Raw genomic sequence first — 24,724 nt, forward strand, 5'->3', positions numbered from 1 at the left:
CACTCTTATTTCACATCTGCTATTAATTTTTCTAGCACTGAATTTTCTGTTGTCTCAGTTGTGGTAATTTTGTGGTTGTAGAGCTCTTCTGTGGTTGCATCTGTTCTGATGGACTTCAGCTTTGCATTTTATATGGTCTTCCCCCTTGATGCTTCTAAAATGAAAGAGAAATGCTGAGTTTATTCATGAGTTTATTTAAAGCATTTGCCTAGAGCATTCTCAGCCAGATAGACTTCACAGAGTTTCCAAATGTGAAGTGGATTAAGTATCAGAAAGCAGAAAAGATAGCAAAAATGGAAATCTTACTTCTCTGTCCCTTAGTAGTTTGTAGTCTCAAATAAAATTCCACAAAAATATGTGCCTTGCATGTAAGTTGTTCAGAATTTTATGAAGGGGTGGAACTGTGAAAATAAGACTCCTCACATAACCAGTTTTCTTATTGTAGTTATTTGGATTCAAGATAGCCAAAATTCAGGAACTTTTTGCAATTGGAATGGGCTGTGGATCACAAAGTACTGAGAAAACTTTGGCCTTTGGCAACTCATGTTCTAAAAAATGTAACATTCATCTCTTTGAGATGTTTAACCAGAAATTCAAATTCATCATCTAGTTTTCAAAGTAGAATCTTTGCTTTAGGTCTTTTAGAAAGATTTCTTTCCATGTTTTGTTTTGTTTATTTTAGTTTGAATCAAACTTTTTGTTTGCAAATAAACTGACTAGTCCATGTATTGTTTCTAAGTGTCTGCTGATATCTTGGTCTTTTAAGTAGTGATAACGAGAATACTTCTTTTCATAATTTTTTGTCCTTAAAGATTTATCTTTAGAGAGATTCATATGCTGATGTGTTTTGTACCATGAAAGCTTCTCAAACAGCTCCTGGAAAATCCTGAAAAGAAAAAAATAAAATAAAATACTGAGATAAATATTCATATTTTACATTATGACATTATGCCGTAAAATCAGTTTCTTGGGGAATTTAGTGAACAGCTAGGTGAAGATTTCTAATTAAAAACTTAGGATGAAAGCAAAGCAATCTAATGTTGGTGAGCTGTTTGAAGAAAAGAATGATTCCTGTACTCATTTCATGTGTGTGTATGTATACATACTTTGAATTCTGTCCCATCAATCATGTTACAATGGTTTAAATTGCTACCATAAAAGTGAAAAATGAATATAAAGGTTGTCAATAAAAATAATCACTCTTACCTAAATGTTTTATGAAGTTATCCATAGTCTTAACAGTAATATGACAGACACTTTTATTAAATGAAGGTAATAATGTTCTCTCTTCAACACAGATTGTATTTCTTTTCATTCCCACTGTATATTTTTGTGCATTTTAGTGTATGTGTAGGTGGAGACCAGTAATGGTTATGTGAAAATGCATGTAGGACTATGGGAAATGGATCCAAGTTGAAGGAGGGAAGATTTAGGTTGGATGTTAGGGGGAAGTTCTTTACTAGGAGAGTGGTTAGGCCCTGGAACAGGCTGCCCAGGGAGGTTGTGGATGCCCCGTCCTTAGAGGTGTTCAAGGCCAGGTTGGATGGGGCCCTGGGCAACCTGATTTAGTAAATGTGTATGTTTGGTGGCCCTGCCAGGCAGGGGGGTTGGAACTACATGATCCTTGAGGTCCTTTCCAACCCGGGTCATTTTTGATTCTGTGATTAACAACGTAGTGTTATTAGACTGTATTGCGCTTTTCTGTTATAAAGTCCATTGCTTATTTTATTTCACATCATATTATCAAATACAGTATATATGTAATTATTAGAAGGTTTAGGTTATAACTTGATGTCATAGCAATAAAAAGAAATAGATATGTATTGTCAACTGCACTTGAATCCAGATCCAGCTAGTGTATTTACTCATATGTATACGTGTATTGCTTTAGCTGCATGAGAAATAGTGACAGTCATTATTTGCAGCACTGTGGTCACAACTGATTCAGAGTACATTGGAGAGGAAAATCTTTGTAGCTTTTTCATCTCCATGCTGGAGGAAATCATGGGTAAAAGAGTCTAAATCTAGCCTGTATTTTTATATAAAAGTGAAGTTGACTGAGTAAATGTGAATATTTGTATTGACAGTGAGATTCTGTTCTCTAGTTACAGTTTTATCTGCTGAGAACTTTTTTTATACCACTGCACAGGGCAGCAAAGAATGGTGATTAAGGATCAGTCTATTAAGGAGCATTTTAGCTTAATCTTTAATTTTTCTTAATGAGAAATATTCCCATTTCCTTCTTTTTTTATATCACTCTATTTTGCCTTAGTGAGATTTATTAGAAGCCTTGGTAACAAGTCAGGAAATACAGATTGGATTATTGTCATAATCATACTGCAGTGAGATAATCACATGAGATCAGTGATCTTTATCCTGTTGAAGAAAAAAGACACATTACTTGAGAGATTGCATCTTTAGATACATTAATCTCTTGTGCTTTAGATTTGGAATAATTTTCTGGTTTGGATGAACATATCAAGTTGAATTTTAAAAGCAGTAGATAACCATCCATTGAGTAAAAAATGTTTTATAGTATCTTATGAATTACATATATAGACAGCGAATTAACCAGAATTTAACTTGTGAAACAAACATAACCTTGAAACCACACAGAGGACAAAAAGTTTCCTTTTAATTTTTCTTTATTAACAAGAAACATACAAAACATGCTCATTAACACAGTATCACAGTATCGTGTGAGTTGGAAGGGACCTCAGAGATCATCGAGATCATAACAATGAATATTTGGAATTATTCACATTTAGCATCCATTATTGTGTTTACTGCAATTTCATACAAGCAAAAACATTTTGTGTATGAATTTTATTTATGATTTTTTTGTGGATATAAGAATACCTTCATTGAAAGCATGGAATAAAGTTTTCATGGAGTAACTTCAGTCAGTCTAAGAGCAAAAATGACTGACATTTTATCTGACTTTTTAAAGGCAGCTTTATAAGTTTCACTTTTAATTGCATTCAGACCTATGCTGAGGCATGTCCTTGATTTCATCAGCTTTGTTTCTCTGTATGTCCTGAGCAAATTAATTCATATACTTTCCTGCACTTTAACATTGTGAAAATATCTGCAGCACGTGTTTGTATATTAAGTATTACATCCTGTGTATATGTATGATTTCCCTAAAAGTTGTTTTTAACATTCCTTTTGACTAAATTTGGATATTTATGTATGTGTTGTTCAGCTACGTCTGCTGCGGTTTATATTTTTCTGAAAAACAGATTTTATTTGCATTCACATATGCCCAGTTGTGTCATTTTCAATTGAATTCTTTGTACTGAAGAGGATTTTCTTAATTTTTGTTTTTCAGAGTTACATACATGGAAGCAGTCAGGCTCAGTTTGTTGCAGAATCACACATCATTCTTCTACTGAGTATCCTTCAAAATCATGATGAATAGAAAAAAAACCAAGCTGTACTATTAAATAAAATTGCTCTCACAGTGAACATCATTGAACTTTTGAGCAGGTATTGTATTTTGCCTTAGTATATGATTAAAAAATATTCAGTGTTGTTTCTATATTAACTACCAAGGAAAGCCAGTATTGCATTTCAGTAACACGTACCTTATCTCTTCTTTACTCTTAATGCCTGGTTAATCTTCTTTCATTCAGTGTTATTTTTGCAGTAGCAGAAACTATTTTTCTTCTCTTTTTCCCTCTGTTTTAAAAGTTAAACATTATATTTTAGGTTATTTTACTTGTTTTAAATGATAGGAACATCATTTGATTAATTGAAATTAATTAATGAGGTATAAAGAGATGCTCTGTCCTCTAGTAGTCTTTGTGGAGTTTTTTTAATTATTGATGTTTTTCTTACTACCTAATCTGAATAATTTGCATTCTGTTTTTAGGAGAATAATTAACCCAGTCCCATTAGTTCTCACATTTTCTCCTGACATTACTTTCAATTGTCATTCCTATTGAGTCAGAGCAAATTACACTTTTTGTGGCAAATATGTCTAAAGAATGTTGAAGAAAAATTAAGAAAAATTCATATACTCCTTGGTTTAAATGTTGCTTTTCATCAGCTTTGCTCAGCAAGTGGAAACTGTGGTCACTATTAACTGTGATTGAAGTAGAATTGTGCCTCTCATCTGAGGAAAGTCTGGGACAGTTTAACATAGAATAGAGAACACTCACAGAGTATCTTGTCAGTCAGTATGTGTGATTTCCTCTCTGTTGGGAGGAAATGAAGTTGAAGGAGTTAGACTTCCTCAGTAGTGCCCTCTGACAGGATGAGGGACAGTGGACCCAGAGAGAACAGCTAGTTTCTCAGTCTGAAGGTGAGAACACACTTTTTATTGTGAAGGTGACAAAACATAGGCTGCCCAGAGGTGCTGGAGAGTCTCCATATGTGAGGACATTCAAAATCCAGCTGGACATGATTCTGGACAACCCACTCTAGCAGTTTGCTTGATTAGGGTTGCTGGATTAGATAATCTTAAGAGTTCCCTTCCATCTTCAACTGTTCTGCTATTCTATGAATTCTGTAGCTTTTGTAATGTTGTGTCAAAATGACATGATATTTAGTAAAGCTTTAAAGATGCATTTTAGTTCAGAACAGTATTTCCACCCTGTCAAGACATAGGTCTCATATATCTAAACTGTAATATATCCAAATATAGAGTTGACATAGCATCTCTCTACATTTTTCCCATTAGAATGAATGTAGTACAAGGTACCTGGTTGCTAGTGCTTAAGGAAATCCAGAATTAATAAACATTGCTGCACACACATGAAATGCTGAACACGTCTGTTCAGTCATTCAGTTGGCACCCAGGCTGTTAGTTTTGGTATGGATCAAATACATTGAGCTAAAACCAAAACTGTCCTACCTAATAAGACCTAGTGTGTGAGTACCTGGCAGAACAGTGAAAGAACTTGCTTGGTTATGATTTATGGTTCTTCTTTGATTCCATTTGGATTTTTTGCCGACCTTGTAGTGGAGTCTTCAGTAATATCATTGTGCAAATTTTATTTATTTATTTATTTATTCCAGAGTAGCTCTGCCCCAGTTAGTTGGTTTGGCATGAAGTTCAGCTAATGTCTGTTGAGTTTCAAAGCCTTCTGGGTTTCCTTCCCAGGAGCAACAAAACTGATTATCATTTGCAATAATGGAAGTTTCATGTAATATATGGCAATATTTATTCTGGTATAAGCCTGATAATCACTCCTCCATGCAACTGTGTGTAATTTGTGCACAGAATAATTTAATAACTTATGTGGCTTTATCAATATTGTGACTTGTCTGAGAAGTTAAAAGTGATAAATAAGTCATCACAGAAATGGATCAATACTTGCTGTAGAGTAAATATGGCAGACTGTGCAAACAAAAAATGCATAACATAAGAGCATAATATTTTTTCTTTAAATGGAAATATTTTTATTGTTGTTAAATGGATGTGAAAACAGTAACTTGTATGGGAGCTACCAACATGCTAGACATTGCACAATCTGTAATGAAAAGTTTTTGCCTCTGAAGAGTTGGAATATCTCTGAGGATGCTGGAACTGCATAATTTACATGGATGAATAAATCTATTCATATAATTAATTGTGCACAGACAATGGACATAGTATTTATTGGCTGCTACATAAAAAGAGGATATATCTAAACAAGTTACAATTTAACTATAAAGCTTAGCATATTCTGAAGTTACTGTAGGTTTACATCTTTGTGCAGCAGTGACTTTTAGTCTTATCTTTGAATGAGTTTAAGACATCAAATTGTAATTGGCAAGGTAGAGATTCTGTAACTAGACTAGAATATTTTATCTCCTAGCCACTGATGAATACATTCTTATTTCTTTTTAATCCTTTTTTGGACTGGTAATGGCACAGTATTTTATAGCAATGAATTTTTGCACTGTTAGTTTCATGAAACTTTGTTGTGTGCATTTGTTAAAACATAGGAAATAGTGTTTGGTGCTTTTTTATTTCAATTTAATTATTCAATCTATTTCAGGCTTCATAGAATATAGATTTATCTTCCTTTCCTCCTCTCCAAGCTGAAAAATTGTACACAGAATCACAGAATCACAGAATCACAGAATTGTAGGGGTTGGAAGGGACCTCTAGAGATCATTGAGTCCAACCCCCCTGCCAAAGCAGGCTCCCTACATCACGTCGCACAGGTAGGCGTCCAGGCGGGTCTTGAATTACTCCAGAGAAGGAGACTCCACCACCTCCCTGGGCAGCCTGTTCCAGTGCTCTGTCACCCTCACCGTAAAGAAGTTCTTGCACACATTTGTGTGGAACTTCCTATGCTTAAGCTTAACACATCCCTCATGGCAATGATGTTTGACACTGCTGCTGTCTGTTCTTTCATACCTTTCCTGGCAGAAAAGGGGTCACAGACACTGTCTCAGAAATAAAAATCAGGTATTTGTAAAGAGCAAAAAAACTGCAGGTAGAGATTAAACTGTGAAATTAAGAGCTGTCTTTTTGAGGTAGGAAAAATATGAAGTAAACTGCATTATCAGTGCTGCTGTTGATATTAAATGTAGCTATATCAATCACTGGAATATGCAGGACTGAGCTGTAATTATGTCTGTATTATGATACAGCAAGAAAGGTAAGGAGGAGTAGGGCTGAAGGGGCTTTGTTGAAGCTGAAAGACTCATTTTTTCATTTCACTAACCAGTACTGCTAATGAATGCCTGTTGTCATTCCTTGCAAAGTAAACTGAATTGACTGTAATGTATCTTTTTATTATGCAATAACATGAAATCTTTATGATAGAGTAAGCTAGAAGTTACCATAAATATTTGCATTGTGAAGAGTTCCATTTATTAAGCAAATTATTTGCACAGAAAGAGGTGAATCTAAGGGCACTGTTATAGGAATTAGCAGTTAATATTAACCTGATAATCTTTCTCATTATTACTGCTAAACCTGCTTAACTTTAATGCTGATAAAAACACGTGCATCTAAGTGAAAATAGAAATGTCTCTTCAGTTTGTTAATTTGAATTCCCAAGGCAGAATTGAATGTGACAGCTGTGTAGGTGGATATGAGATGTTGATTGAAAAGGAAAAAGAGCGTGATTGGTTATGAAGAAAAAGACAAATCTTTTCCATCGTGGTTAAATTACACCTATTATGAAAGACATTTCCTGTCCTACACTGTGAATTTAATGAAGTATACTGAGTACCTCTTTGGTTTAAGGAAACTTAAGCACAGAGTGAATTTAAATGGAAGCTGCCTTTCCATGTGTCAGTAGAGCTTGTGCAAATGTAGTCACTGAATGTAGGAACTTGAAATTAGACCTAGAAATATATTTGTTTAGATCTCTGTTCTAAGACATTATCAGTTACTCACAGTGGAATCAAACTGTGCCCCCCAGAAATTATGTAAAAGAAGATGCCAATCAAAGCAGTGAGATAAGCTTTCTATTTGTTTACTCTTAAGGGTGAGGAAAAAATAGATCACCATTGTTGAAAAATATGTAATAGAACAAAATTAGTTTAAAACATTTTTCTTAATTAACTTTATAAATCAATGTTCATTGTAACAAAGCATGCTGCATGTTTTCAGTGCTCTACCTGTAAGTGTCTGTTAAACTTGTAGGCTCTCTGGGAGGCTGCCTGACTCAACCAAATGTAAGAAAGCATAAGGAAGTGATAATTTTTCAGTCAATGGTATTGTGGTTGGTGTTTCTTTTCATTACCTCATTCACCAACTGATTTGATCTCAAAATAATTCATAATTATGAACTGTTGAGGAAAATACTAAAATCTCTTAGATGCCACCAAGATGCATTAAGGACTTTATGTTTGTAGCTGGATATTTGTCAGTGCAACATGCAGTGTTTTTCATCAGCTAATTGAATGACAGGTTGGTGAATTGCTCTCAGATGTGTGGTGCGTCCCATATGTGAAACTGCTCACTCAGTGATTTTTCAACTTTTTTTCAGTATCTGTCTACCTCTAAATTTCCAGTAGAAGTGCAGAACCTTGTGAAGTAAATTTATCTGTTGTTCTTCCAAATGATTTTCCTTACCAGCCTTTACAAATATCTGACTGCTAGTACACAGATGAAAAAGCATTCATGACATTCATGAACTGCAGGCTGAAGACAACAGCATTTTTCATTGTTTCTTCATCAGCTTACAGTTTTAATGGGTATTTTAGTTGTTAAGTGGCATAATTGTTTGACTGAAAGATGCAGAAACATAGTCCAAAATTAAGCCTTTTACCTTCTGTGTTCCTAGACAGCTAATTGAATAGTCCTTGACTGAATTCAGCCTGGGATAAGCTTTGTCTGTTACATTACTGCCCAGATCTTTAAAAGTGAAAGAAAGTACAATACTAGCCTAGAGTCATATATGAGGTATGTGATATTCTTTAAAAAATCCATTGGTGCTTTGAGAGAGCAAGAGAAAAGATGTGTATGCCTGCTAAAAGACTGTGTACTAGCAAGGAGACGAGGCAAAGTACTGAAACAAGTATAGTATTTGAAATAAAGTGCTTCGTGACTGTTTGGAACAAAGTGTTAGAAGAGTAAATTAGCTATTGATAAATATCTCAAATACAGCTTGTTTTAAAAAATATGGTTTAAAAAGTTAAGAAGTGAAACTACTAGGAACATTCCTGCAGTTATTTTCTTTATCTGCTTGTTGTGGAGTTGTGGACATATCTATGATTCATAAGCCTCTAGAACAGAAAATTTGGAGAAACATATTATCAAATGTAAAGAAGATCAGAAATTATATTTATTTTATGCAGTGGCTAACTACATTATAAGAGACTGTACGATGGACAAGACTAACCCTGAAAGTCCATCAAATATAATTCATAAAAACAAAAAGGGCATAAATACTAAATGTAAAATTAATCTACACAAAGTTAATTTTAAATGTGATCCTAAAAGGCAACACCAGTATGAATAAGTAGAATGTAAATCAGCCTGTAAAGCCTGGAGATGGAGGGATTAATATTTGATTAGTGATTTAGTACAAGCTCATTCAGGTATATCTATGCTACGTTGTTGCAGTTGAGTTAAAATGCATTCCTGAATCTTTATCTTCTTCTAAAGCTTTTATACAGCCTTTCCATTTTCAAATGTCTAAGAGCATCACAAGAGGGCAGCTTCCATCAGATTATCTCTGGATTAAAATGACAATCTCTGTGAAAATCTCATGAATTGAAGCTGACAGTAATCAAATGAATAATAAAGGAACTTTTTCACTATAGCAGATTCTATATTACTATCAAATTGATTCTCTGTTCTGTACAATTGATGGAAAAGCATCAAAAAAGAGAATGTTGTACTTTAGTTGACATTTAAATGGATGAAATGCAGACTTACAGCTCCTTTACCATTGTGAATTGCTGGTTTCAAGGAGTTGAGGGGAACTTGAGTGCCAAAACTAGTGCAATAATTCATAAAACTCTTGAAAAGCTGAAGCCAGAGAGTCTTGGTCTGAAAGAATGTTCAGAGTTTTTACTAGGACTGTCCATACAGCTATAATTCAGGCAATTAAATATATTGATGTTTGACCTGTTGTGTACAATTTATAAGTTATATTTGTAACTAAAAAAAAACTTTGTTTTTGTACTATGCTCATTTTATCAACATGTGGAGTTATCCTGCACTGAGTACAGACATATAAAGATTGGTATCTTAAACTTACCTCATTCCTCAGCCCTCAGGTCTTGTTGAATCATCCACTGGGATGGTTATGGTCTAATTCAGAATTGATGGTGCACTGAAGAGTAGAAGTGGAACATCATTGTTCATGAAATGAAGCAACAATGTCATAAAAGAAACTTTGAGAGCACTTTCACTTCAGAAACATAACTTTTCTTGATTAGTCACTTTACCCTATCATCAAACCAACAAACAAACAAACAAAACACAAAAAACAAAAACAAAACAAACAAACAAACAAACAAAAAAACAGATTATCAAGATGGAAAAGTTACTAACACTTCATTTTCAAGAATTGCACATAGCTAAATGGTATTTCCTGAGTAGAATGATTGGAATGCATGTTATGTTTGCACAGCAGGTATTTTAGAGGTTTAAATATTAGTAGGGAGAAGCTAAGGCAAATAATTTTCTAGGTTGGTGTGATATGCCCTCTTCTCATAAGGTGAAAACATATCGTGTTTTACTTATTATTCGTCTGGGGAGGAGGAGGGGGAAAGTATACAGTAAGTCATAGATTTTCCTGTTAATCTCGATGCCCCTTTTCTAGAGATACTTGTGTTTTTGTCTGTTCCATGCATGATAAAGTAAACTAGAAGTTTCTGAAGGTTGAGAGATAAAGTGGCCCCATTTTAATTAACAATAAACTGAATACAGAGTTGAATGAACTAACATTTTGTCCCTTAGTTATTTTTGCACATATTTTATTGAATAGTCCACAGATACAAGATAGTTGCTTCTTATTATGAATGCTGTTGTTTTAGGATTTTTACTCTTAGCAGTAATCCAGCAATATATGAATGACACCACTGTCTTTTTTTTTACATGTTTAACAAGATTTCTTTCAAAAAATTTTATCTCCTTCTGTTCCCCACTTAACTAGCAATTAGGACTAAATTTGTGAAGAAATGTTATAAATGGTATATCATCACATTAATAACTTACAGCAAGCCAGGTTTTCTTCTTTGGGGCATTCTGTCTAGAATTAGTAGTAATTAAATTTTCAGTCAATGCATGCCCTAGTAGTATCCAGAATTTACTAGTGATTGCTTTCATTTTGTAAGGTATCTGTCATTGTAGAGTTTATTGATCCAATTATTTTTTCTTAAAAATACTTCCAATCAAACATCTTGGTATTTGCAGAGCTATATATCATACTCTGCTACTGCTGATCATTTTATGAATAATCTTATGAATTTTGATCATGACTGTTTTTCATCATACTATTGAACTTCTCCTCATTTATCAAAGTATCCAAAAGCACTAAGTAACAAGTGTAAGTTATCAGTTTCAGTGAGGATTATGTGCCATCTGGGAAAAGGGGCAGCGGTTTAGTAGGTAAAACTGTAATAATTCCAAATTTAAAAATTGAAAGATACTTAACAGGCTTTGTAGACACACCTACCAAATTGCTACAAAAGGATATGTTTACTAGGAAGCATCTGAGTTGAAAACATTTGCTAGCTATGGTTTATCTCTCACATTTCCCTTATCTTTTCAGTGTAGTTTCATAATGCATAGTGACAGAGATCAACAGAAATCAGAAAACAAGTATATATTTTCATGCTATTAAACTCTTTGAAGGTGGAAGACTGTGCAAGTAACCTCTTGACAAAACTTTAAATCCTATATTATTGAAATGAGAAATGAGATATGTTAAAAAGATTATTTCTGGAACAGGACTCTTGCTTTTATTTTGTGGAATACCAAATTAATGTAAAGATATAACTTACAATGCTAGAAAGATGAGCCCAAAATAGTAATTTAAACTAAATTGTTTATGGTACAAAGCTAATGACTGCATTGAAATCAGGACTCAACTGACTGAAGTTTTGCTTCAACATAACATACTTAAAGTAAGTGACTCAATCACTGTTAGAGTGTGAAGTTATAAAGCCGCTGTCATTGACATCAACCAAGTGAAGCTGAAAACCCAATGATGATTGAAGTTAGAAAGCAACAACTGAAGCAAAAGTAGTGACAATGTGAAGGAAGTTGGAGGGGTAATGATGTGAGTCTCCAAGAGAGGGAAAAAAAAGAACACCACAGTTCAGCTATATATCAGGTTATAGATCTGCTCGTAGTTGCAGAGGATGTGTTGCTTTGGTCAAAAGAACAGTAAAAGGCAAAGGACCACATTATGTACAATATCACAGGAGGTAATCAAGCAAATAAATTTGTTTACATAGCAGTACAAAAGCTTTGCAAAGCATAGCATTTCCATGAGATGCTCTGGTGAGCTGCAGTGAAATGCTGTTTGCATTATTTTTTCCTTTGATTTCCTTTGATTTTTTTTATTTTTTTTTTTAATGATTCTATTAAACTAAGAACAAAACTAATTCCTGTTATAAATCAAAATGAGACATTGGTAAAATAAATTTGGTATTAGATAATTCAGCTTCAGGGGGTTTTATTGACATGGTAGAAATATATGTGGAATCTGTGTGGTGTTTCTTTCAGCCTTTGTTGTAATTTTTTCAAATCATTTTTTGCTTTCTTAACATTTGAAAGCAGAGAAATGAATAAATTTTGTGGCACTCTTTCTAGTCTCACTTAGAAACATATGATTAGCACAAGAAATTTCCAGTCTCTCATGCTCAGAAAAAAAATTTAAGAGGTGATTTTTACCTTCTCTTCTAATCTGTCTAATAGTGTGGATTCCATTTGTCCTCCTCCAGGTATTTTGGGAAATGATTTTAAAATATTCTGTTAAGCCTACAAATAAGTTCCTGGGATGTTTCTGTTATGTTTTCCATATTACTCAATTTATTGGAGTACTTTTAAAATGGAAATATGTATTTTACTGAATACTGTAGCAGAATTAAGATAAAATCCATTCATGAACAGTGCATTTAAAGATACTGTACATTATCTGTGACACTAGGCCTGATGTGAACACTTAAAAAAATCATGTTTAAAGTTTCTTTTAGCCTGTGGCTTTAAAGAAAATGTGATTAAACCCAAGGATGACATAAGGGAAAACATGTTTGAGGTAGCTTATCTTTAATATCCATTAGTGAGGTTTTTGATAAGTGTGTGATGAATGAGCTGTATGTGTAAAACATGACAGGTCCTAATGAAAATAAAGCATTTTCAGAGTCACAGAGTAGTTGAGGTAGGCAGAGCCCTCTGGGTCCATGTGGTCCCACCGCTGCTCCAGCAGGGACACCCAGAGCAGATGCCCAGAGCCACATCCAGGCAGTTTCTGAAGGTCTCAAGGAGGAGGCTCCACAGCCTGTGAGTAGCCTGTGCCAGTGCCCTGGCACTCACGCAGTACAGAAATGTTTCTCGACATTCTGTGTTCCTGGTGAAACACAAGGAAACGTCTCGTGTTTCAATTTGCTCTAAGAAACAAATTTTTGATTATCTTAACCTCCAAAGTCATTGTATAATTACCTACTGTTCTATTCTTGCTTTCCTTTTGTCTTTCATCTGTAGTCTTCCCAGTAGTAATATAATGTCTGTCTGAAGCATTCGTGGTATTATCAGGTTATTTTTGCCTTCAAGAAATTTCAGAGCTCTTCTTTCAAAACAGCCATTCAAAGAGGAAATAATAGTGATTCTGATATCTCTCTTAACATAGATTTAATAATAAATTCCCTGGTATATTTACTCTGACTTTCTGACGCCTTAGGGGATAAAGAACAACAAACTATAAATAGCCATGAGACTGAGAATCCAAAAAGATTATTCCCTAGAACTGCTGGGCTTTGGTTGCAGTCTTTCCTTTGCTTTTCTCTGCCATTAAGCACATTGCATTTTTCTCTCCCTAGTAAAGTGGGTCAGCATCATTAGAAAGATAGGGAGTGCCTAATTTCAGGAGGAAGTGTATCCCCAGTTTTTCATATTTCTGAACAATGATATTGTGCAAAACTCCACAATTTACTCCAACTGAGACCATGACTTCCACCTTATGCGTGTGTTGCAAGTGTCATCTTAATTTAGAACCATAGGTAGATGTCTACACCTGAAAAACTGTTTTAGCGTACATTGCCTTGACATTGCCCATTCGTTGATGTGAACACATGCCACATTTTGCCACTAGTGCTTGCTTTGTAAAAATTCTGTTATTCTTCACTTGACTTTTCTCAATCCACATGTAGGAAACACACAGATCTCAAGTCTGAATCAGGATACTGAATCTCTGATGAACTGAGATTGTGTTAGCATTGGCATATCTAAATACTTTCATCCAAGCTCAGTTTAATTGAAATTGTATAACTGAATTTCAGATATATTAGAGAATTTTTGTCTAATTTTGAACATTTTTAACATTAAAAAAAAAAAAAAAGTTAATAACGTTACTGCAGGTATAATGTCAGAATCTAGAAATACTGTTCATGGATGTAGTATGTTTGAACCATCTCGTGTTTATTATATGTGTAGGTAAATTTAAATATGTCTCTTAAATTTCTTAAATTTGGTACTCAGTCTGTCATCCTGCTGCCTAGCCTGGGTTCCCTTATTCAAAATTCAGCTGTGTCTATTAAAATTAGTATTTTTCTTTTTTGACACCGTGAGATATAGTTCACATGACACACTCCTGTGTCATGTGAACGGATTTTAAACACAGTAAGTAGCGACCATTCTTTTTTATTTATGGAGTTCTAAGTAAGCAATTAATGGTGTGGTTTAAGATCTTGCTATATTGTTTTATTGTTACATAGTTGTTTGTATTCCTAACAGTAATAATTAGGCAATAAAACTCTGAGTGACTGAGGACTTGCCTCTGGGATGTTTCTTTGTTGCAATATGACACTAAAGACTGAGCAAATGTCTATTGAGAAGCAGATTAAATATAAAGCAGTCCACTTTTTTCATTAAAAAAACCACTGTGGAATAGGAATGATTTCTCATTCTTTTAGTCTTCATTTTGTAAAATCCTTTACTTGCAATATACTAAATACTGGAAAATATTGGGAAATATCTTTTTCCATAACTGTCGAAAAGTCATATGTTCTGTATAAGGACTTACTCTTTAGAGCTTTTTGAACCTTCTTTCCTCTTTTATGTAGAATGCTGAAAGGAAAATGCTATTACCTACTTTTCCCCTTGGTGAATCTGTTGGTACAGTAGATTATTATATGCAATTTTATATATAAATGTTTTTTATCAATTTGAAAACTTTAGCTTTTAGCAGTGCCTTTGTGGCTTTCTGAGGTATCCAGACATCTGCTGTTTCCTTGACGATGGTGATACAGATGCTGCTATCACCATGGGAATGGTGCTCCTGAATGAAGCTGCTACCTCCAAAGGGGATGTTGGGAAGAGGAGAAGTAAGTTACTTAGTACAATTAAGACAATGTTATCACAATTGAAAAGATATTGAGAGATTACAAATGAATATCTGATCAAGTTTTTAAAAGCTCTTCCTTAAACTAATTTTTACATGTTGTGGGGTGGAGAAGAGTATAGCATAGAGCTTCAATGGATAAAATTATATTAACATGTAGTTACAGTAAAAATAAGTTTTAAGCATCCCCAGTCAACCTACAACTTGCATACAACTTGTATATTGTGACATAGAAAAGCATAGTGTGAATAATTTTGGGCCATATATTATATTGAAAGTCTGTGAGTTAAGGAACAGGAATTTCAAAACATTCTCAAAATGAGTTTAGGCATTTAAAATGCTTGTGACCACATGCAAAGGAGTGGGAAAAAATTCTTTCTACACTTTGTACGATATGTCTCCAGAAGAATGTGAAAGCACAACAGTGCAGAATATGTCCTAACATGTAACGTCTAAGAACTCCTAGCCAGAAGTGCTAGTTTTATGGTTTTGTGTTTTTGTTTTGTTTTTTTTTCTTTTGAATTTCATTCTCATTCAGAGAATCTAAAAGACTTTTTTTTTTTTTGGGGGGGGGGTGGCGGGAGGGGCAGTCAGTTGCATAAGAACACAACATGAAAGCATTTTATTCAGATTCAAACTTCTTATCATACAGCCATTTACTTTTATTCTCACATAAGAGGTTGAAGATTTTTAAAGATACCATCATTTCTATGCAATTTATTTCTTCTTTTAAAATCCATTCTTTAGCATCTTGTATGTAATATGTAGCATTGCAGGTAGGACTAGCCAATAATGCTTCATAGTGGTAGGTTGGACGTTGGTTATTTATCTATACTGAGTGAGTGTAGAGGTATAACTTGATTTTGTGTATCCTTCATGTATCCTACAAAAGACATTGACATTAGTTTAATTTGCATGTGTTATTGGATCACAATTGGTTTTGTGGTAATGTGTGTGTAGTGACACTGGCTATAGCACAAGTTCAGACTTGCTTCTACTTGTGGCCCTCATTTGAATGCTTTCTGTGTAACTTGTGTTGTTCGTGCTTAACAATTCATTTCACCATGGTTTGAAATCACATTTGTGACTGGCAGGTTCTGTATGATGAAGCGTGTGTATAAGATCTGTACAGGACTAATATTCTCAAAATAGCTGCAGAAGTTTTAACATTTAGATGGATGTATGTCAGTTTTTTACGTAGTCAATTTTAATGAAAAACTGCATCCATTTTCATCTTCACTGACTTGATGGTTGCTTTTTCTTTTTCCAAAACCAGACACTTTTGAAGCATCAGTATTCCAATCAAGTAGCAAAAGTTAACTAGGAATGATATAAGAAGAAAAGCTTTCAAAATCAAATAAGCTCACGAGAACCAAACCATTACCAAATGTACTTAAGTTGCTCTGAAATTAATGCCTCTTGTTATTTATTTTCATGGAAACTACAATGGATACAAAGAACACCAACTACTTGAGACAGCAAATTCTCAGCTACAAAACAGTGTTTATCAACACGTTCACCACCATTAGCTCATTAGCTATGCATCTCAATAGCAATGAACAAAAGCCTGTGTGCTGAGCTCATAAAAATCTGTACCAGCAGAGGTGACCCACTGTTGCTGTCACCATTACTGAAGTAAATAACCAACTGCCTCACTGTGCTCACATTCACTGTTTGGTCTCCACATATGTTTGGCAAGCATCGATGCATGTCAGTGGATGCCATTTTTTCCTTGTAGAGGAGTTCAGTGACACATCTTTACTTCATACACACTTCTGTGTCAGATACCATTTTGTCAGACTGCACCTTTTCTGCTGTCACATGGCACCAAAGTGTAGCAGGATATTGCTGGGAGGGTTCAACCTCCACTGCCTTACCACCTACATCCTCCTCCGTTGTGGTGGATTGAGGCATTACTTTCAGAACATCCCTCATAGGTAAGAGGCATCTCAGTTATGTACATCAGACTGTAAAATATTTCCTCTTTTCCACTTGTGCGCAATTGATTGAGCTATGATGATTGAAAAGGTTTTTTGCTACCACTACAAAAGTGCCAACTGTTGTTTCAGATTTCATTTGTTAATTTAAGTGTTTACTTTGCTAATTCATACTTAGCCTGAAAGGGCTCAAAGAGCTTGCATCTGGGTGCTCTCAGAAGGTCTGTGTCATTGTTACTTAACTTCAATACCCAAAGACATAATATTTCTGTTAAGAGTAATGTATCTGCCAGACCTGGGACTTAACACAGTGAAATGTTTTAGCCACTAAGAATTCGATAAAGCAGTTACTAAACAGCCTTTGCAGTTACTTTAGCTTGATATGGTTGACTAGAGGCAGCATGATTCCATTAGTTCAGGGATGTTTTTTTCTAAATGTAATTTGTTTTCCAAAAGAACAAGCAAATACCTGAAATAACATTGCTTGATATGTATAATTTACGGGGTTATTAAATCTGTTATCAGCAGTAAGGTGTTTGCATCCACAAACATTTGAGTTGCAAATTGCTGCTCTCTTTTCTTGAAAGTACATTTAAACTGACAAGTTATTTTTTCTTAATAACCATAAATATTATTTCCATGTGTATTTGAAATCCTATCAGAAGATAGTGAGCATCAGTAGGCAAGCAGCAATGTTTCTGTATTTCACTGTCAAAATTCTATATAAATGATTGACATAAATAATATTCTTTGTGGAGATTCCAGTTTAAAATCTTTTATATGCTAGTAAACAAAGTTATTTTCTTTCCAGTAATATGCCTGGTAGGCCTGGGTCTGGTGGTCTTTTTCTTCAGCTTCCTGTTGTCCATATTCCGCTCCAAATACCATGGCTACCCATACAGGTAATTTCTCATTAAATTCTTATCTTGAATATTTTAATAGCATTGTCTAAATTTAAGAATAGTTTTTAGGTAACAAATCTTTAATTTTTACCACTGGAACCCAAAGGTTTGTTATGTAAGAAATCCAAAAGATATTTAATGAGAAAAAGTCAGTCTTCTGTTTTTCCATCTGGTTCCAAGTTTAATAACTTTGCTCCATTTATTTTTTTTTATCCCATTTGAAACTGTGCTGTTCTTGCTTTTGCTACAGGCTTTGCTCCTTTTTAACATCTTTTTCCTATGTACTATATATAATGTATGCATATAAATGTGTATGTATGTGCACATATGTACACACACAATACATTTTTATACAATTGACATAGTCTTAACATGCTATGCAAGGCACTTCAGCTAAGACCAGTTTTCCCCACCCTAAGTGGCAAGATTGCATTTTAAAAAGGTGAGATTTTCATTATTTCCAGTGAAAGTGTTTTCTTTAAACCAGTAAACTAATAAATCACGTTATATATTAGTCTTTGTTACTGTTTACTGTGGTTGAAGAGTAAGTGGCTGACATGCATGTTGTAGTGCAGATATAGTAACATGTTGCTGACAGATCTTTGGATATGATGAATTGTCATCTAGTACATGTACAAAGTACATATACGGGAAGCATTAGTAATGCAGATTCAACTGTGTTTTCAAGTAAGTAGAAACTGAAAGAGCTATCAATATTATCAATTCTGCTAGTTGTTTTTTTTTGTTTGTTTGTTTGTTTTTACAGTCACTGTTAATGCATCAAATGGGGGATACTACATTTTTTTCTGATACTTAGTGTTGATTTCCATTAGTAGGTCTTGTGTGTTAGTACAGATGCCAGCTTTGTAATCTCAGTTTTGTACTACTACTTGAGATTGTTAAGCTCTTCTTGCAATATGCACAGCAGATCTTTTCCTGCTTTTTACTCCATTCTGCTGTGGAAAATGATCTGTAAAAGGGCCCTATAGTATAATACTGTGAGATTTCATCAGTATGGAGTTTGTAATTTACCATCTGTGCAGTGTCTTAGCACCTTCTGTGGAAACTACCTCTTAGCCTTGCCACTGACATTTCAGTTGTCTCAACCGTCTTCATGACAATGTCATACTCCTGAAGATTTCTTTTGTTTCTGTATATAGTTACAAATTTTAATGAAGTGAACGTGCAGAAGGACCAAGTATATAAATTCTTTTATTTTCTCTTTGCCCCTTTAATATTATATTCTACAGTTTCATTTTAGTCATATATATTGATAAACATTTTTTTCTTGTCTGATTTCCTTAGCATCTTTCCAAGGATTTTCTTGTCTCATCAACAGATCCCAGCGTAATTATATCTTAAAATGTGAACTATGTCTGTCTTTTTACTTTCACTGTTTGTGATTTCACCTTGAAACTGTCAGTCTTTATGTGACAAACTGGCCTCAGGCTAGTAAAACTTTAACAACACTAGAAACAGTGAATACTAATTATTTGTTAGAGAAAAAAAAAGGATGCTTATGTTGGCGTGCCTAAAGTGACATTTAAGGAAAACAAATTGTTTAAATGCTATGTGCACTATCAAAAGCATCAATTTTTGTCTTACTTTTAAAAAAGCCAAGTACACAGGATCGTTTGTACTCTCTATCATTAAACACTCAAATACATCTTATGTGAAACAGGATGCATCAATAAAAACTGATAAAGTAACATTACCTACTGTGCATCCTGCTTCTCTCCAGTGTCCTCCGTGTAGTGAAGATAAATCAAAACAGAGTTAGATAAGCATATAACTGGAGTAAAAAACCTGATAAATGTGCATAAATAAAAGTACTGGGAATGCTGTTACTTCCTTGATCCTGGTAATGCCTTGATTAATAGTAATGGCATTATCAGTGTTAATTTCTGTGAAAAACAGAGAAGCTTCCAGAAGAGTGCTACAGAACAGCACAAGTCTTTAGATGTTCTCTTTAGAGGGCACGTAAGTGTGTAGGAAGGGAGAGTAAGATCATTTTAAACTGCTTCAGATATTTTCAAATTAGGTTTTGATTCTCCCTTCCATAGGATATTTCTTCCTGAAAGTTAGGGTTGGGCAAAAAATGATGTATTAATTAATGTGCTGGTAAAATACGCTTATACAGTAAAGCTTTGGAATGGGAGATGGGATGCAGAACTGAGATCATCATGAAGTTCTTTACAGGGTATATAGAATCATGATGGATGGGTAAGCATGTAATAAATTTCTCCCCTATGGTCATTTTTACCATAGGGCTGGGCTGGGCTTTTTATGCTATTACTAAACCACCTTTTTGTGGTAATAGGATAGAATTTTTCATTTTGCTAAAACTTTTATTTGAATTGTTGTCATTAATGCTTGATTGATAATACATTAATTTTATTACACAGTTGTACATTTTTGCCTTTATCCCCTTCCACCTACTGTGGGGAACCTGCTTAACTGGGGAGTGGACTTAATGATCTCTGGAGGTGGTCCCTTCCAACCCCTGCAGTTCTGTGGTTCTGTGACAAGACCAGGAGCGTTGATATATCCAAAGGAGTATTTTTAGAGGCCTTCTCACTCCAGCATTTAAGTTGGATAAGTGATGTATTAAACATCAGCTATTCAGTCATTGAGCATTTCACTATCTCAACAAAATGTTATCAGTAACTGGGATACATGCTAACAATAGGGAGTACAATTTTAACTATAAGCCAAAACGATGAAATCTGAAATATCTTCCGTATTCAGAAAAGAGCTTGAAATGTTCTGTGCAAACCTTACTTTAGGTTGGTGAGAAAGCACATAAAATATTAAGAATGAGGAGAACAAGAGAGAATACATGGGTACACTAGCAGAAGTAGTGTATCACTGTGAATAGTAGCAATAAAAGTATTTGTAATGCTGGTTTCTTTAAGAGAGCAGACAGACATAGTCAGTGTTTAATGATGGTGTTTGTTTTTTTTTTAAAGTTACCCATGGTTTTTGTTTGGTTTTATCTTTGGCTGAAATTTATGAATTTTTTAAGGTCATTTTATTATTATGTTGTCATTTCTTATTGTCCTTTCAAGTCTAGGTCTTACCACGCACTGTTGTTTTAATATGATTTTAAATTATATGAACAACAGGAAATTTGAGGGCTTTACGTAATTTTTTATTAAGTTTCTTGTATTGTGTATCTTCTTTAAGAATTTTTGGGAACTGCAGTTGAGAGTTTCATTATCAGATTAGCCTTTAAAGCAATTGCAATTGTGTATTACTGAAAACGTTAAGGTGAAGAGGTTTTAGTTAAATCATAAAAAATAATCAGCCTTCAGAACTATGAACTAATAGAACGGGAAAATACATATTCTGAAATGACTAGCATAGAAAAAGAAATAAGCTGTAAGGAAGCATGATAAATAAAAGATTCCTTATTTTCATGAAATAAACATAAAAGTTAAGTCAGACATGAAGTATTTGTTCTTTGCCTAGAGTCAGAGCAACAAGAACAGACAAGACGCAGAGCTGGAGATCTTGCACTTACTGTATATGCCATATAAGAAATGTCTACCCTCGATGTAATTAAATTAGTTTCAGTAAAGAAATCTTGAATAATATTGAACAATTGAAATTAACTACAAGTGAATAAAATAGTTATTTCTTAAAAATAGATTGTTAAAATGTAAGTAAATAGAACAAATAAACAGTGTCTGCAGACAAATAAAATATTAATAAATGCGAGTGCTATAAATAACTGCTCAGATGTTCCATGTTGACTTTACACCTAATTAGTTTTATTCACCTGAAATTTATGAACTGGTAAATCTATTTCTGTTAAATGGTGAGATTCATAGTCAGGTCTGTAGCATTCAACAAAATAGATTACGTCCTTCAAAACTGAGGCAATCAGGATAATTTTACAAGACGGGAGAATAATAAATATACTTTTACCATTATTTTCCACATTTCTTCTCTTATTATGGCTGCACAGCAAGTTTTTCATAAAAAATAAAAATAAAAGTTGCCCACTGAAATGGAAATCAGCCCAGTTTTTTCTGTTCATCTAAATCATCAGACGCTATACTGAGTTCATGAATAGCCACAGACTTCCATGGACCTCTCTGTGAGGTTTCTAGTCCTTCACAGAACAGGAGCTCTAAATTTCAGGTGTCTGTCTCCATAGTGTGTTATTTAAGACAGACTTAAACAGATATTGCCCAACTTATCCTTACAGGTTTTTCTGAAACCCTGCCCCCTCCCGATCTTTTTTTTTTTTTTTTTTTTTTTTTTGGTTGCTCCCTGTTTCATGATTTTTATAATGTTTTGGTGTTCTGTGTTTTTTTCCACCTTTGGCTTTTTCCATCTTAGACTTCTATAACTTCTGCATTACTTTTTTGCTGTTTGCCTTAGCTGCCGTGCACTTCAGTTACAGACAAACTAAGGAACAGTAGTTATGGTAGCGTATTCAAAATGACACTGCCATATTTATATTTTCCTACAGTTATACCTTCTAGCTTTTCACCCCTCCTGATTCTGTCATTGCTACCTGTCTGATTGCCCTTTACCCTTCCTATTCTTCCTGCCCCAAATTTTCCCATTGTCTTTATTCCTCTCTTCTTAGTTCCTTCTTTCCGGTACGTGGCCTTGCAGATCTATTCTACAGCATTCTCCTACTTCCCTGTTCAGCACCTTGCAGTTCTCTTTGTACAGTTGTTCTTGCATTTCCTTTTCAATAATCATTTCACCCTCTAGCACCCAGCCAGTTACCATCTGTTTTGCCCTGGTTTTGTATGTCTTACTTAATGAGCATGTCAACTTTTTGCAGCAGGGAACATCTTTATAGTGGTACTGTCTTTTAAGCTCATGGCACTTGCGTGGCTGTTTTGTAATGAGTGGTTAATTATGACATGAATGGAAAAGTGTTGAAGTTAATATAATGTGTATATTGAAGCACACTGTATATCTTTGAGGAGTCAAAAGTTCTTTCATGTGAAGCTAGAGGCAGTGAAGCCATAGTAACTCTTCAATTCAGCCTGTCATTATTTTGTGTTTGTAGAATTAGCTCAGTCTGCGGTTGCACGCAACTCTTTCTCTCTGCATTCCCCTTTGTAAAGATGTCTCATTTCACAGTGTCCTTGAAAAACCTCAAATGAAACATATAACAAGTGAAACGTAAGCTTTTTTTATTTTTTTATTTTAAATGCAAGGTTTTATTCCAGTGATGAAGAAGCAGCGATGTTGTCTGAAACTCCTTAATTCATTAAAACATTATGAACACAAGAGTCTGGAGCCTTACAGAGCCTTACCAAGTTCTTTATACCCTCCCCACTCAGGGGCCACTTCTACAAGGAAGAATGATTAAAATAAACCTGAAACATCTCCCAGGAGACGTAGCTTTTACTTTTAAGTAGTAAGAGCAGGTGCAGAGCTTGATTGAAGAGAACAGATGTTTGAAGTGCATTTTGCTTTTTAATGTTTTTAATACGAAAATATAAGTTTCAGTCACTCAGGTTTTTATTTGATGACTTTCATGCTTACTTAGTAATTAGCTAATGAGATATAAAAAGTTTAAGAGATTATTACACAAACATTGAATGGCTTTTCAAATGAACGTTTTGAAGTCCTTGTTTATTTTCTTGGAATAATTGTAATGCTATATTTTATAGGCATTTTTCAGCTTTTAATTATGTTTCCTTTCTTTTCAGCTTCTTAATTAAGTGAATTCAAGAGAGATTCATTTAGAGCTGCCTACCATGAAGATAACATCAGTACCAGCTTATCTGCGTGCTACTGTTAGACGTATTCAAGACTATTTTGTTGGTTCATCTGTTTCTGTGATAATTTATATAGTATGCTGATAGAGAAATGAATACAGTTTTATGCAATGAATGCTTAATTTATAGATACATACCATAAACATCTCATTGGGAAGTACTTAAATGTTATGTATACTCTGCTCAAGAATTTGAATAAACTTCATTATAATGGGCTTAAGGCCTCTGTATTAATTTTAGTACAAGAATCCAAAGAGTTTTGCCAGGTTTTAAATATGAAGTTTGTTAAATGGTTTTAAGATGCATTTTAGAATATATTCAAGTAATTGTTTCTTCAGCTAAGGTTTAGAGAAATGCCGTGGTGGGAACTATAATGACTGCATGCATTGTGCTACCGCGTTGCTTTGAAAGTGTAAGCTTAAGGAATAATAGGATTCAGCCTAAAAGTTTAATTTTATGTGCTTGATTGTACACTGAACACGCTAACACAATGTCATGCAGGATTTCCTACAAAACACACTGTAACCTTAGGTAGCTGTGATGCTTCTAGAGACAGTACAATCTCTTATTTCATAGCTAACATAGAAGAGCAAGGATCAGATCTTGGAAAAGTCACTCCTGTACCTGCTCACATCTTATATGAAATGCTCACATATGTACGTTTTGTGTATGCCTGCATACTGAATTTTGTGTAGCTCAGAAAATAAGAATTGTGGAATGTCCCTACACATACAGTTTTCCCAAGTTTTCCAGTTCACTTTCACTGCTGTTTCAGGGATGAAATCTAATAGGAATTTCCTTCATGTTTTTATATACGAACTCTACAAAACTCACTTCAATAAACACCGTAGGTATTCATTTTCTGGAAGCTGTATGAACTGGACAGACAGAAGAGTTGGATTAAGAGTATCCTTATGAAGTTCAACAAGGGCAAGTGCAGAGTCCTACACTGGCAGAGGAATAACTGCATGCATCACTACAGGTTAGAAGGTGATCTACTGGAAAGAAGCTCTGCAAAGAAAGATTGATGCGTCCTAATCTAATTCTTGATAACTGTGATACTAATCTTTGATCAAGATGATGATGTGTGCCCCCAGTGGCGCAGTGGTTTAAGCTGCTGCCTGCGGCACTGGAGGGCCCGGGTTCGAATCCCCCCTGTGGTGCAG

General features: G+C 34.4%; 1 protein-coding gene across 1 annotated transcript in view; it reads left to right on the top strand.

The window, feature by feature from the left end:
* The window catches only part of TUSC3 (tumor suppressor candidate 3), a 101,005-nt gene extending 77,232 nt beyond the window's left edge, over window positions 1-23,773 (top strand). The window contains exons 7-10 of the mRNA XM_072334654.1: window positions 3,332-3,395; window positions 14,875-14,949; window positions 17,715-17,805; window positions 23,490-23,773. Of these exons, the coding sequence (XP_072190755.1) occupies window positions 3,332-3,395; window positions 14,875-14,949; window positions 17,715-17,805; window positions 23,490-23,505 (246 nt within the window). The 3' untranslated portion in view covers window positions 23,506-23,773. The remainder of the gene's footprint in view (window positions 1-3,331; window positions 3,396-14,874; window positions 14,950-17,714; window positions 17,806-23,489) is intronic.
* Window positions 23,774-24,724: the final 951 nt, after the last annotated feature.

This window comes from Excalfactoria chinensis, chromosome 4 (assembly GCF_039878825.1).
Source record: "Excalfactoria chinensis isolate bCotChi1 chromosome 4, bCotChi1.hap2, whole genome shotgun sequence".
Lineage (NCBI taxonomy): Eukaryota > Metazoa > Chordata > Aves > Galliformes > Phasianidae > Excalfactoria > Excalfactoria chinensis.